This window comes from Nelumbo lutea, chromosome 6 (genome assembly GCF_056320005.1).
Source record: "Nelumbo lutea isolate HS-2025 chromosome 6, American lotus-T2T, whole genome shotgun sequence".
NCBI classification, from domain to species: Eukaryota; Viridiplantae; Streptophyta; class Magnoliopsida; order Proteales; family Nelumbonaceae; genus Nelumbo; species Nelumbo lutea.
In genome coordinates this window covers 11,457,860-11,471,044 of record NC_142689.1, presented here as the reverse complement: position 1 = coordinate 11,471,044, position 13,185 = coordinate 11,457,860, and the positions used below count along the sequence as shown (strand labels likewise).

At 35.4% G+C, this 13,185-nt stretch overlaps 1 protein-coding gene across 2 annotated transcripts in view; it reads right to left on the bottom strand.

The window, feature by feature from the left end:
• Positions 1–13,185, bottom strand: part of LOC148847328 (Galactose oxidase/kelch repeat superfamily protein) — a 55,859-nt gene that overhangs the window by 16,111 nt on the left and 26,563 nt on the right. For both annotated transcript variants that reach the window (XM_088949800.1, XM_088949799.1), the window contains one exon: positions 353–505. In XM_088949800.1, coding sequence (XP_088805926.1) covers positions 353–505 — 153 coding nt within the window. The remainder of the gene's footprint in view (positions 1–352; positions 506–13,185) is intronic.

Below are 13,185 nucleotides of genomic sequence, written 5' to 3'. Positions count from 1 at the left end.
TATCACAAATCTTTCTACCTAAATAAATATTAGTCCCACATGATAACAGATATAATTAATGCCTTCAGAAAACATTGTTGAAAAAAAAAAAAAGAATATCACTTGAGGATTGAGCACCAAATAGAAAACACTTGTTTAAAGTAGTATTAATAGAATTGAGAAGATACAAAGGACAATTATAGAATACTCTCAGCGAAATACCAAGAGCAAAAGGTCTCAGAGTACTATCATGAAGTTCAGTCAACATTAAATTAATGCCAGAAACCTTCTGGATCTGATTATTAAGACCTAAAAAACTAACTAAAAAATGAAGAATTATTCAATACTATCCTAAGATAAGAAGATCAAGTACCTTCTGGAACCAACCACCACAGGTCACCAAATGTGGATTTCCCATCAAATCCGCCAAATAAAAGATAACGTGAACCAACACTAGTCATAGAATGGTATGCTCGAGCAGAAGGTGGATCATTGCTGGTAAGTAAGCGCTTCCACTGCACTGATACTGATGCAAACCAAACAAGACAATGGAAAAAAATGAAATTAAATAAATGACGTGCTAGAAGGAAGAATTACATAACTAAAGACAATAGGCATGTCACAAACTATAACCTCTTCTTAGTTCTTACAATGGAATATGATAAAAGGTAATTGTAAAATAAGAGTAAACAGAGGAAGAAGAAAAATTTGTTATATTATTCATCAATCTCGTATGTATATATACAAATTACAAATTCTATGTTAGGAAAGAATATATTTGGAAAGAAGACTAATCAAATTCCTACAAATCTGTCCTACAATCAAGGTAAATCATATCTCCCTAGTATTTACTTCCTATTTTAGTTATACAGTCTGTAACATCATATCTCCCTACTATTTACTTCCTATTTTAATTATACAGTCTGTAACATCTTCCTATTTTAATTATACAGTCTATAACACTCCCCCTCAAGCTAGAGCATAGATATTAATCATGCCCAGCTTGTTACAAAGATAATCAACCCTAACCCCATTAAGAGTTTTCGTGAAGATATCTCCCAGTTGTTCTCCTGTTTTCACATAACCTGTGGAAATCAAACCTTGCTGAATCTTTTCACGAACGAAATGGCAATCAATCTCGATATGCTTAGTTCGTTCATGAAAAACAGGATTAGATGCAATGTGAAGAGCAGCTTGGTTATCACACCACAACTTGGCTGGTATTGAAGTTTTAAGACCTACTTCAGTCAGAAGCTGATATATCCACATTATTTCACACACAGACTTGGCCATAGCTCTATATTCCGATTCTGCACTCGAACGTAAGACAACATTCTACTTCTTGCTTTTCCATGAAACTAGATTCCCTCCAACAAATACACAGTAGCCTGAAGTAGACCTTCGATCTTCCTTGGATCCTGCCCAGCCAACATCTGAAAAACATTCAATTCTAGTATGACCATGATTGCCATACAAAATTCCTCGCCCAGGTGCTCCTTTTAAGTAGCACAAAATTTGTTATACAGTTGTCCAGTGATTAACTGTTGGAGAGGACATGTACCGACTCACCACACTAACTGAACACACAATACCTGGACGAATTACAGAAAGATAATTCAACTTTCCAACCAACCTTCTATATCTCTCAGGATCTTCAAATAAGTCACCATCTTTTGTGAGCTGCAAGTTAGGAATCATTGGAGTGCTACATGGCTTAGCTCCCAACTTTCCCGTCTCAAACAACAAGTCAAATACATATTTCCTTTGAGATAAGAATATTCCCTTCTTGCTTCTTGTTACCTCAACACCCAAGAAGTATTCCAACATTCCCAAATCTTTGGTATGAAACTGAGTGTGGAGAAAGGATTTAAGGGATGAAATCCCTGTAGTATCGCTCCCTGTAATGACAATATCATCCACATACACAACTAACAAAATGATGCCAGCAACAGAGTGCTTGAAGAAAACAGAATGATCAGACTTACTTTTCTTCATACCAAAATTCTCGACTGCCTGACTAAACTTTCCAAACCAGGCGTGAGGACTTTGCTTCAACCCGTACAGAGACTTATGAAGATAGCAAACTTTCCCATACTCCCCCTGAGCAACAAAGCCAGGCGGCTTAGGCCTGGCAAGAGCAGATTCAATAGGATGTGAACCAGATGATGTGACAGTATAGATTAACAAATCATCATCCTCCCCTTGACTTGAATGAGTAGATGGAAAGAAAGGTGTATCTTCTAGGAAATTAAAATCACCTGACACAAGATATCTATGAAGAGTAGGACAATAACATCTATACCCTTTTTGAACACAAGAATACCCAAGAAAAACACACTTCAAAGATTTTGGATCTAGTTTGGTAACCTGAGGACGAACATCCCGAACAAAGCATGTACACCCAAATACCCTAGGCTCAATAGGAAACAATGTTTTATTTGGAAACAGAACATGATAAGGAGTCTTACCCCGAAGGACAGATGAAGACATACAGTTAATCAAAAAACATGCTGTGGAAACTGCATCAGCCCAGAAAGGTTTAGGAACCTTCATTTGAAATAACAAAGCTCTTGCAGTTTCAAGAAGGTGTCTATTTTTCCGTTCAGCAACCCCATTTTGAGATGGTGTATCTACACAAGAAGTTTGATGAAGAATGCCATGCTGAAGCATGCAAGTTTGAAAGGATTCTAACAAGTACTCCTTAGCATTATCACTTCTCAATATTTGTACAGAAACATTAAATTGAGTTTTAACTTCAGCACAAAAAGCAGAAAAATGAGAAAACACCTCAGAACGATATTTTCATTAAATATAACCATGTCATACGAGAGTAATCATCAACAAAAGTAAACAAATACTTAAACCCAGTTTAGAACTCAACTGGACACGGACCCCAAACATCTGAATGAACTAATTCAAAAGGAGCATTAGCTCGTTTATTGACTCTAGGACTCGAACTAAGACGATGGTGTTTAGCAAACTGACAAGATTCACAATTTAATGATGACAAATTCTGAAATTGAGGACAATTTTGCTTTAACACATGGAGAGAGGGGTGGCCCAACTGACAATGTGCTTCAAAAGGGGTTGCAACTCCAAAACAGGCTATGGATCTTGGAACTTGTGTATCAAGGATGTAGAGACCTCCAGACTCGTGTCCCTTACCAATAATCTTCTTCGTCGTAAGATCTTGAAATAAACAATAATCAGGAAAAAATGAGACACAACAATTAAGGGTACGTGTGAGTTTTCTAACAGAAATTAAATTAAATGATAACTGAGGTAAACTAAGAACATATGACAAAGGAAGTGATGATGTTGGACTAATTGTGCCAGACCCAATAACACAAGATGTTGACCCATCTGCTAAAGTAACAGGAGAGGTAGATTTATGTGACTGAAAGGTAGAAAACAAACTTGAATTACCTGTCATATGCTCTGTAGCTCCAGAATCAATGACCCATTTTGAAGAGGAGGAAACAAGACATGTATTGGGTTTACCTGACTCGACGATGGCAGTAACACGAGTAGATTGAGGTTTCAATGATTCTTGGTACTGAGCAAATTTGGCATATTCATCTGCAGATATCATAACAGACTTCTTAGAAGTATCTGTGGTGGATGCAATATGGGCTGACTGAGTTTTCTTATTCTGCAACTTCCTGCAATCCCGCTTCATATGTCCTGGCTTATGACAGTAATGACACACTATCTCTCCTAACTCTTGTCAACGAGTATAAGTATTCCTGTCATAGTTACTTGACCTACCACTACCACTCCTGTATTGTTGTCTCCCTGATTCAGATGTATTATTGCGGCTGACAAGGGCACTACTAGGCTGAACAGGTGAACATTCTGTACGAAGGACCCTACTGAAATCATCTTGTAGAGAAGAGATCTCTGAACTGGAAAGAATCTGAGATTTAGCAATCTCAAATTCAGAAGGTAGGCCAGCTAAAAAACTCATAACAGCCATCTTTTCTCGCTGAGCTTGTTGAACAGTCACATCAGTACTAAACGGAAGCAACATATTAAGTTCTTCATATGTTTTCTTGAAATCCATGAAATAGCTTGTAAGAGATCAATCGCCTTTGTCTGCCCTGTAAAAGGCTTTGCACACATCATAAATGCGGGAAATATTCCCCTTTCCGGAGTACAAGAACTCTAGATAGTTCATTAATTCCTTAACAAATCCACAGTGACTAAACCAACCACCTCACTTTCAATGGAGTTGCGCATCTACAAGAACAAACGGGCATCCTCCCCCAACCAAGACTTTCTCGAGTCATCATTAGTAGGGTCATCAGTCAAATGGTTATCCATAGCAATACTCAACAAATATAGTTTAACAGTTTTACTCCAATCCAGATAATTAGAGCCATTAAGCTTATGCTCAGTTATTTTTGACATCACTGGAATAACATCTGACATAACTACTGATTTCTTGTCTGCCATAATCTCAAAATTCAAATAAACAGAATATTTTGAATACCGAAAATCAATTAGAGCACACCTGTTGGAAACACCGGAATGGATATGCACGTAACAAAGCACAAATATGTGCTACAGGACGAGGCGAGCGTGACTGTGGCAGAATCTTCAGGCGATGTGTGAGACACACGCGCAGGGCTGCTGACTGCTGGACTTTGCAGAGACTAGATGCTCTGACTGCTCCAAGGAGGTGACCAAAAACACCCAAAAATTTTCCTCTACCTACTGTTTACTTAAAACAAAAGGGCAGGCAGAGACTAGATGCTCTGATACCATGTAAAATAAGAGTAAACAGAGGAAGAAGAAGAATTTGTTATATTATTCATCAATCTCGTATGTATATATACAAGTTACAAATTCTATGTTAGGAAAGAATATATTAGGAAAGAAGACTAATCAAATTCCTACAAATCTGTCCTACAATCAAGGTAAATCATATCTCCCTAGTATTTACTTCCTATTTTAGTTATATAGTCTATAACATCATATCTCCCTAGTATTTACTTCCTATTTTAATTATACAATCTGTAACAGTAATTACTCAATGAGAAAATAAATGGATTAGTACAGAAAGAGGCTGGCATGGTTGGAAATCACCCTTCGAATACTCCATTACACTTATATTAATTATCACTTCTAAAAACAATCAGTTATGAAAGTTTGGCAAGATATTCAGCATTTGAATGATGTGAAAATGACACCCCATGCTAGAACAAAGGATTTCTTGTCCTGATTAAGAGGCAGCTGGCCAACATTTTTTTATCACCAACAAAGAAAAAAAGTTCTATTAGACTGAAACAAAAATGTACAACATTTAGTAGAAAGTTCAGAACTGTAATCTGATTTGATAACAGTGATGAAAGAAAGAGAAAAGAGTTTCTTGGAGAGAAGAGAAGAGGAGAAAGAGAAGAAGAAAATAGGAGAAGCTAATAATGATCCGGCCGCCCCACTCATGAGTATACTCATGAAATAAAGGAGATTACAATGATTAATATGCCCTTAATAGGGATGCTACTGCTACTAATAACATAAAACAGTATTAAAATACACATAAACTAATGAGCCTTGGGGACAATAACACTTAGTAATGATGCTAAATAAAAGGAAACAAAAAAACTGCTAAATCTCAACACTCCCCCTCAAGTTGGGAGTAAATGTCAAACATTCCCAACTTGCGTAGATCATGTTCAAAGTTATGTTAGACACACCTCTCTAGATGTCATCATTTCTCTTATTAAATGCCTATCCACTTCTATATGCTTTGTTCTATCATGCTAAACTGGGTTATGGGCAATGTTAATTGTTGCTTGATTATCACAATACAACATCATAAGTTCCTCTACATCAACTCCAAGCTCTCCTAGTAAGGGTCGGACCTTAAGAAGCTTTGAAACACCATGTGTCATAGCTCTATATTCTGCTTCTGCACTTGCTTGGCTACAACTGGTTGCTTTTTACTCTTCGTTGAAATCAGATTACCCCCAACAAGAGTTCAAACTCTTAATGTAGATCTCCTGCCATCTAGGCACATTGCTCAATTAGCATCTGTGTAAGCTTCCAACTTCAAGTGTCCATGGTCAATAAACAATATATCCCTTTGCCTGGGTGTCCTTTCAAATAGGCAAGTATCCTATCAATGGCTTCCTAGTACTGAGCTTGTGTGCCATGCATGTACTGACTCACCACATTAATTACATAGGAAATATCTAGTTGTGTCATGCACAAGTATAACAGCTGGCCAACCAACCTCCTATACCTCCCAACATCTTTTACTAGCTCACCATCCGAAACATTAATTCCGTAATTCTGGTCAATATGTATTAGTTGGTTTAACCCCAAATTTTCCTGTCTCCCATAGTGATGGATTGAAGTATTAACTCATACTTTTTTTTTTAATTTGATTAAGTGCTGCAATTTGATCATTTTTCTAATCTCTATTTCATCTAGACTCTAGAATGTCTAGAAAGGATTTTGCTTAGGAGTATATTAAGGAAGAGGAGGGCGAAAAGGGCTATATTTACTGTGCATTTTGTAGTAAATTATGCAAAGAAGGCATAAATCGGTTAAAACATGGAATGAGTGAGTGCAAACAATGCCCTAGACAGGTAAAATTACAATAACAAAATGTGCTAACTAAATTTGAATTTTGAAATGGAGATAAAGAAGACAGATTTTGTGTCTAGTGTTGGGAGGTTTAATTGTACACCTTCTATCACTCCCAACATGGAAGTTGTATGGCTACTAATTCTAGGTTTGAGACTACTATAGGAAGTGGAAGTGGGACTCCACAATCATTTCCACCACGACCAGTAGGCCCAATGGATCAATTTATTCCAATTGAGCCACGCCAACAGACATTAAATTCATAGTGGAAAAAAAAAGAAAAAAAGATGTTGGTTAGGCTATTGGAAGATGTTTTTATGCCAATGCTTTATCTTTTAATTTAGAAAATAGTCCTTATTTCAATAGTATGTGTAAGGAGATTGCAAATTTTCGTCCAGGCTATATAAGCTTCCATCCATGCATGATCTTTATACTAGGATCTTAAAAGAAGTAGAGAATATAGATAAATTGATGGAGTATAGGGAATCATGGAAGGAGTATGGTTTCATGATTATGTCTAATGGATGGACTCATAAAAAAAAATAGGTCCATTATCAAATTTCTTGTTAATAGTCCAAGTGGGACAATGTTTCTTAAATTTATTGATGTATCCAATTCAATTAAAGATGGGGAACTTCATTTTAAGTATCTTGATGATGTTGTTGAAGAAGTAAGAAAAGATAATGTGGTCCAAGTAATCAAAGATAATCACTCAAGTTATATGCTTGCTAGGAAAAAGTTGATAGAAAAGAGGTCAAAATTGTATTAGACTCCTTGTGTTGCACATTACATAGATTTGATGTTAGAGTCAATTGAAAAGATAAAACTTTTTAAAGAAACAACTAAACAAGCAAAGCAAGTCAGAAAATTTATTTATCAACATGGATGAGTTTTAAACTTAATGAGGAGTTTCACAAAAAAACTAGGAGCTTTTACATCCTCGATTTTCCATTACTTGATATTGCAAAGTATTTATAAACAAAACCAACCTCCTCAATCAATGTTTGCTTCTGAAATGTGGAATGAGAGCCATTGGAGTAAGCATCCTAGGGGTATCAATGCAAAACATACTTATAATGTTTGATAGCAAATTTTGGCCTCATGTGGCATTTTGTGTGAAGACCACTTTGCCAATTGTTGTAGTGTTAAGAAAAATGATTATGAAGCAAGACTCCCAATGCCTTATTTGTATGAAATGATGGATTTAGCAAAGGAGCAAATTGCATTTTCTTATGGTGGGAAAATGAGAAAATATATGTCTATTTTGGAATAAGACTGATGAAAGATGGACCCCTCAACTTTATGTCCCTCTTCATGCAGTAGGATATTATTTAAGCCCACAACTACGCTGTGTCAAATTTTTTAAATGATCGAGAAGTAAGAGAGGGGTTATTTGAATGGACCCCTCAACTTTATGTCCCTCTTCATGCAGTGTGCTCTAGCAAATTGCCAGTTGGATATATATGATAAAGCACTAGGAGACTTTAGTTGTGACATGGCAATTGATATAAGAAGAGTTGATCTCCTGGTAAGTGGTTTATTTGTTTGATAACTAGTATGCTTAATTATTTTTTGGATATTTTAAAGCTTTACTAATGTCTTATTATATGATACTTTTCTAGTTAATTGGTGGGCATGTTTTGGAACCCAAACACTAGAATTAACAAGATCTGCTATTCGAGTTTTGGGTGTTACATGTAGTGCTTGGTTGTGAAAGAAACTAGAATACTTTTGAGCAAGTTTATTTTCTTATTTACCTTTTAAGGTTTTTACGTAATAGTTGTGTTTTTTCATTGTTTTTAATAATAAATAAATATTCTGTCTTTGTACTAGATAAACACAAAATAGAGAAACAAATTGGAGCAACAAAGGTTAAATGCGTTAGTTTTTGTGATGTATAACATGAAGTTGAGGGAAAGAAACATGAAAAGGAGGGAAAGCGCAAGTACTAATCCCATGTTGACACAATATGTGGAGGAAGATGATGAATGGAATACTAAAATTGAAGATTAAGTTCTTTCAAGTAATCCTTCTTGGGTGGATAATGACTCTTTGGGTCTTGAAATTGCTACAGTTGAGGTGGTTAAAGATGCAGATATAGACCTAGTAGTGCCAACAACCCCTATTAACAAAGAAGGTTCAAAGTGGGACAAAGAGGGGCCTATGTGATAGTGGTAAGAAGACATTTGATTTAGAAGTCAAAAAGCTCAAGCTACTAAATCTCAAAATAAGTAATAATTAATGCTTATTTATTCTATTCTAAATTTCTAGTGTTCTAATTAATTTTATAGTTGAGCATTGTTACAAGCGAGAGGTGACATATTGTCATATTGCAATTGGATTTTGTTTGTAGGAACTGCAAGGAAAGGCAATAGTGTGGATTTAAATTTAATTGATGAGGATGAACATGAAATAGAGAGAAATGAACCAAATGATGTAGATGCAAATATTGAAGCTGATGATGATGCCTTTGTTTCTTTGGAAGATGATCATTTAGAGCCTTTTGATTGAGTTTCAGTCTTTAAAAGTTTAAAGTTTTTTTTTTTCTTTTTTTTTTTTGTAGCCAATAATTCTATAATGCATAGCTGAATCAAGAATTGTACGTTGTTACTTGAAGTAGAAATGAACTTGAGTTTAAATTTTGAGATTCAAAACCCAAATATTGAGTCTATTGACAACTTGGTAATTCAAATTAAGTCATTTAAGTGTTATGTATGTTTTTATGCTCGAAATATCTATTTTTTATTAATATATACCCACTATAATTATTAAAAAAATACATGCTTGAGGCTTATGCCTCCTTCGCTCGGGAAGCTTACACCTCCCACGTTTTGAACTATGTCTCATGCCTCCAAGTAGTGGAATGCCTCATGTCATGCCTCGGTGTTTTAAAACATTGTTTAAAAGACAATGTCCACCTAAAATTTACCTGAGGTGCCTATAAGAGGTTAATAATGAATGTTATGCTTTTTGGCTAATTGGTTTTATACTTTCTATGGTGTTAGGAGATCAGTCGGTAGGTGATGCAACCAATAAGACTGAACATCATCAAAATGCTTGGGACCCTGCAACATGCATTTGGCTTTAGAGAAAAACAATTCCAATTGTGATGGTGCAAACATGGAATGCAGCTGGAACAACCCTTATTGTGTTCTCTTGCAGCATGAATTGTTTTTCTCAAACTTTTTTCTTTGTTGTAGCCGACAATGTATTATGCCAATGCAATCTAGTATAAAAAGTGTTGAGGTTCAGTAGTTTTTTGTTTCTTTTTATTTAGCATCATTAGTTAGTGTTATTGGGCCCAAGGCCCATTAGTTTATGTTATTTTTTAAGACTTTTATGTTATTAGCAGCAGCCACCCTATAAAGGGCATATTAGTCGTTGTAATCTCTTTTATTTCAAGAGTATATAAGATAATGAGTGGGGTGGCCAAATCATTATTGGTTTCTCCCATCTCATCTTCTCTTTCTCCTCTTCTTTTCTCTCCAAGAAACTCCTTTCACTCTTTCTTTCATCAATGTTACCAAATCAGATTACAGTTCTGAACTTTCTACTTGGTATCAGAGCAACTTTCCAAGATTTTTTCAATTTTCCACCATGCGGCCCTAAATCAGCCAACTACATGGTGAGTTAGGGAGTTGATCAAAGACTTTAAAATGGCCCAGTTCTTGGCTTTTTTAGTGGGTCTAGAACCCCTTGTGTCAAATCTTGGGTTGATCATTGAAATCAGGAAGAACTAGAAGAGGAAGAGTCTTGATTGCAGAATTCTTTATTTTTGTCCTAGGAAGGGGCACTCAGGCTTTTTTAGATTTCTTGGTGTTTTCTGAAGAAGCAATTCAGTTTCTGGTCTTTTCTAAGTTACTTGGAGGGAGCAAAACTTTTTTTCTCCTATTTCTACTAGCTCCCGGGAATCCAAGAATCTCTTTGGGCAAAGGTTTCTAGGTGCTAGAAGTTTGGTTGAGACTTCCAAAGGGGATCAACATCGATCTATTTTTTTCTTATATACAATTGATTTTTTAAACTGTTTTGGGAATTATGGAGGGCAGTGGAGTGGAACACAAGTCTATTGGTGAAATGAAACCAAGTGTAGGAGGTGCTACTAATCCCTTTGGGATAGGAACCATCACTATAGTTAAGTTGGATGGTACAAATTATTCAGAGTGGTCACAATCAGCCAAAATGGCAATTGGTGCTCATGAAAAATTGGGGTATGTAGAAGAAACCTGAGACCAATTCTTCCCAGTGAGTGTAGGAGAATTACATGGTGATGACTTGGTTGTGCAATTCTATGTTACCCCATATGAGCAAAAACTTTCTATGCGCTAACATAGCTAGGGAAGTTTGGAATGGAGATACAAAGACTTACTCATAGAGTGACTGGTGAGAATGTTTTTAGAGCTTACTAGTTGAGAAATGGTGATTGTTACTAGGCAGGGAGATAAATCTATTGTAGTTTATTTTTCAGCTCTCAAAACCTTATGGCAAGAGATAGATCATTTGAAGAATGCAGGAGGAAATGGAATTTTGATTAAAAATTAGACATGGGAAGTTGTAGATCTACTTGATGGTAAGGAGATGGTTGTAAATGGATCTATACTGTGAAGTACTGAGCTAATGAAAGCATAGAAATGTACAAGGCAAGGATGGTTGCAAAAGGGTATACTCAAACTTATAGGATAGACTACTTAGAGACTTATGCATCGGTGGCCAAGCATGTATTTTTTAGTATCTTTAACAGCCAATGTTTTCAAACACGGAGGTGTGAGGCATAAGCCTCAAACATGTATTTTTTAATAATTATAGTGGGTATATATTAATAAAAAATAGATATTTCGAACATAAAAACAAACATAACACTTAAATGACTTAATTTGAGTTGTCAAGTTGTCATTAGACTCAATATTTGGGTTTTGAATCTCAAATTTTCAACTCAAGTTCATTTCTACTTCAAGTAGCAACATACAATTCTTGATTCAGCTATGCAATATAGAATTATTGGCTACAAAAAAAAAATAATAACTTTTAAAGACTGAAACTCAATCAAAAGGCTCTAAATGATCATCTTCCAAAGAAACAAAGGCAAAAGGCTCTAAATGATCATCTTCCAAAGAAACAAAGGCACCATCATCAGCTTCAATATTTGCATCTACATCATTTGGTTCATTTCTCTCTACTTCATGTTCATCCTCATCAATTAAATTTAAATCCACACTATTGCCTTTCTTTGCAGTCCCTACAAACAAAATCCAATTGCAATATAACAATATGTCACCTCGCTCATAACAATGCTCAACTATAAAATTAATTAGAACACTAGAAATTTAGAATAGAATAAATGGACATTAATTATTATTTATTTTGAGATTTAGTAGCTTGAGCTTTTTGACTTCTACAATCAAATGTCTTCTTACCACTATCACATAGGCCCCTCTTTGTCCCACTTTGAACCTTCTTTGTTAATAGGGGGTTGTTGGCACTACTAGATTTATATCTGCATCTTTAACCACCTCAACTGCAGCAATTTCAAGACCCAAAGAGTCATTATCCACCCAAGAAGTTAGTTGGAAGAATTTGATCCTCAATTTTAGTATTCCATTCATCATCTTCCTCCACATATTGTGTCAACATGGGATCAGTACTTGCGCTTTCCCTCCTTTTCATGTTTCTTTCCCTCAACTTCATGTTATACATCACAAAAACTAACGCATTTAACCTTTGTTGCTCCAATTTGTTTCTCTATTTTGTGTGTATCTAGTACAAAGACAGAATATTTATTTATTATTAAAAACAATGAAAAAGCACAACTATTACGTAAAAACCTTAAAAAGTAAATAAGAAAATAAATAGTAACTTGCTCAAAAGTATCCTAGTTTCTTTCACAACCAAGCACTACATGTAACACCCAAAACGCAAATAGCAAATCTTGTTAATTCTAGTGTTTGGGTTCCAAACCATGCTCACCAATTAACTAGAAAAGTATCATATAATAAGACATTAGTAAAGCTTTAAAATATCTAAAAAATAATTAAGCATACTAGTTATCAAACAAATAAACCACTTGCCAGGAGATCGCCTCTTCTTATATCAATTGTCATGTCACAACCAAAGTCTCCTAGTGCTTTATCATATATATCCAACTGGCAATTTGCTAGAGCACACTCATGTCTATCAAGGATCATCCTTTTCATGCATTCAAATAACCCCTCTCTTACTTCTCAATCATTTAAAAAATTTGACTCAGCACGTAATTGTGGGCTTAAATAATAGCCTACTGCATGAAGAGGGACATAAAGTTGAGGGTCCATCTTTCATCAGTCTCATTCCAAAATAGGCATATATTTTCTTCTTTCCCACCATAAGAAAATGCAATTTGCTCCTTTGCTAAATCCATCATTTCATACAAATAAGGCATTGAGGGTCTTACTTCAGAATCAATTTTTCTTAACACTACAACAATTAGCAAAGTGGTCTTTATACAAAATGCCACATGAGGCCAAAATTTACTATCAAACATTATAATATGCTTTGCATTGATACCCCCAGGATGCTTACTCCAATGGCTCTCATTCCACTTTTCAGAAGCAAACATTGATTGAGGAGGTTGGTTTTGTT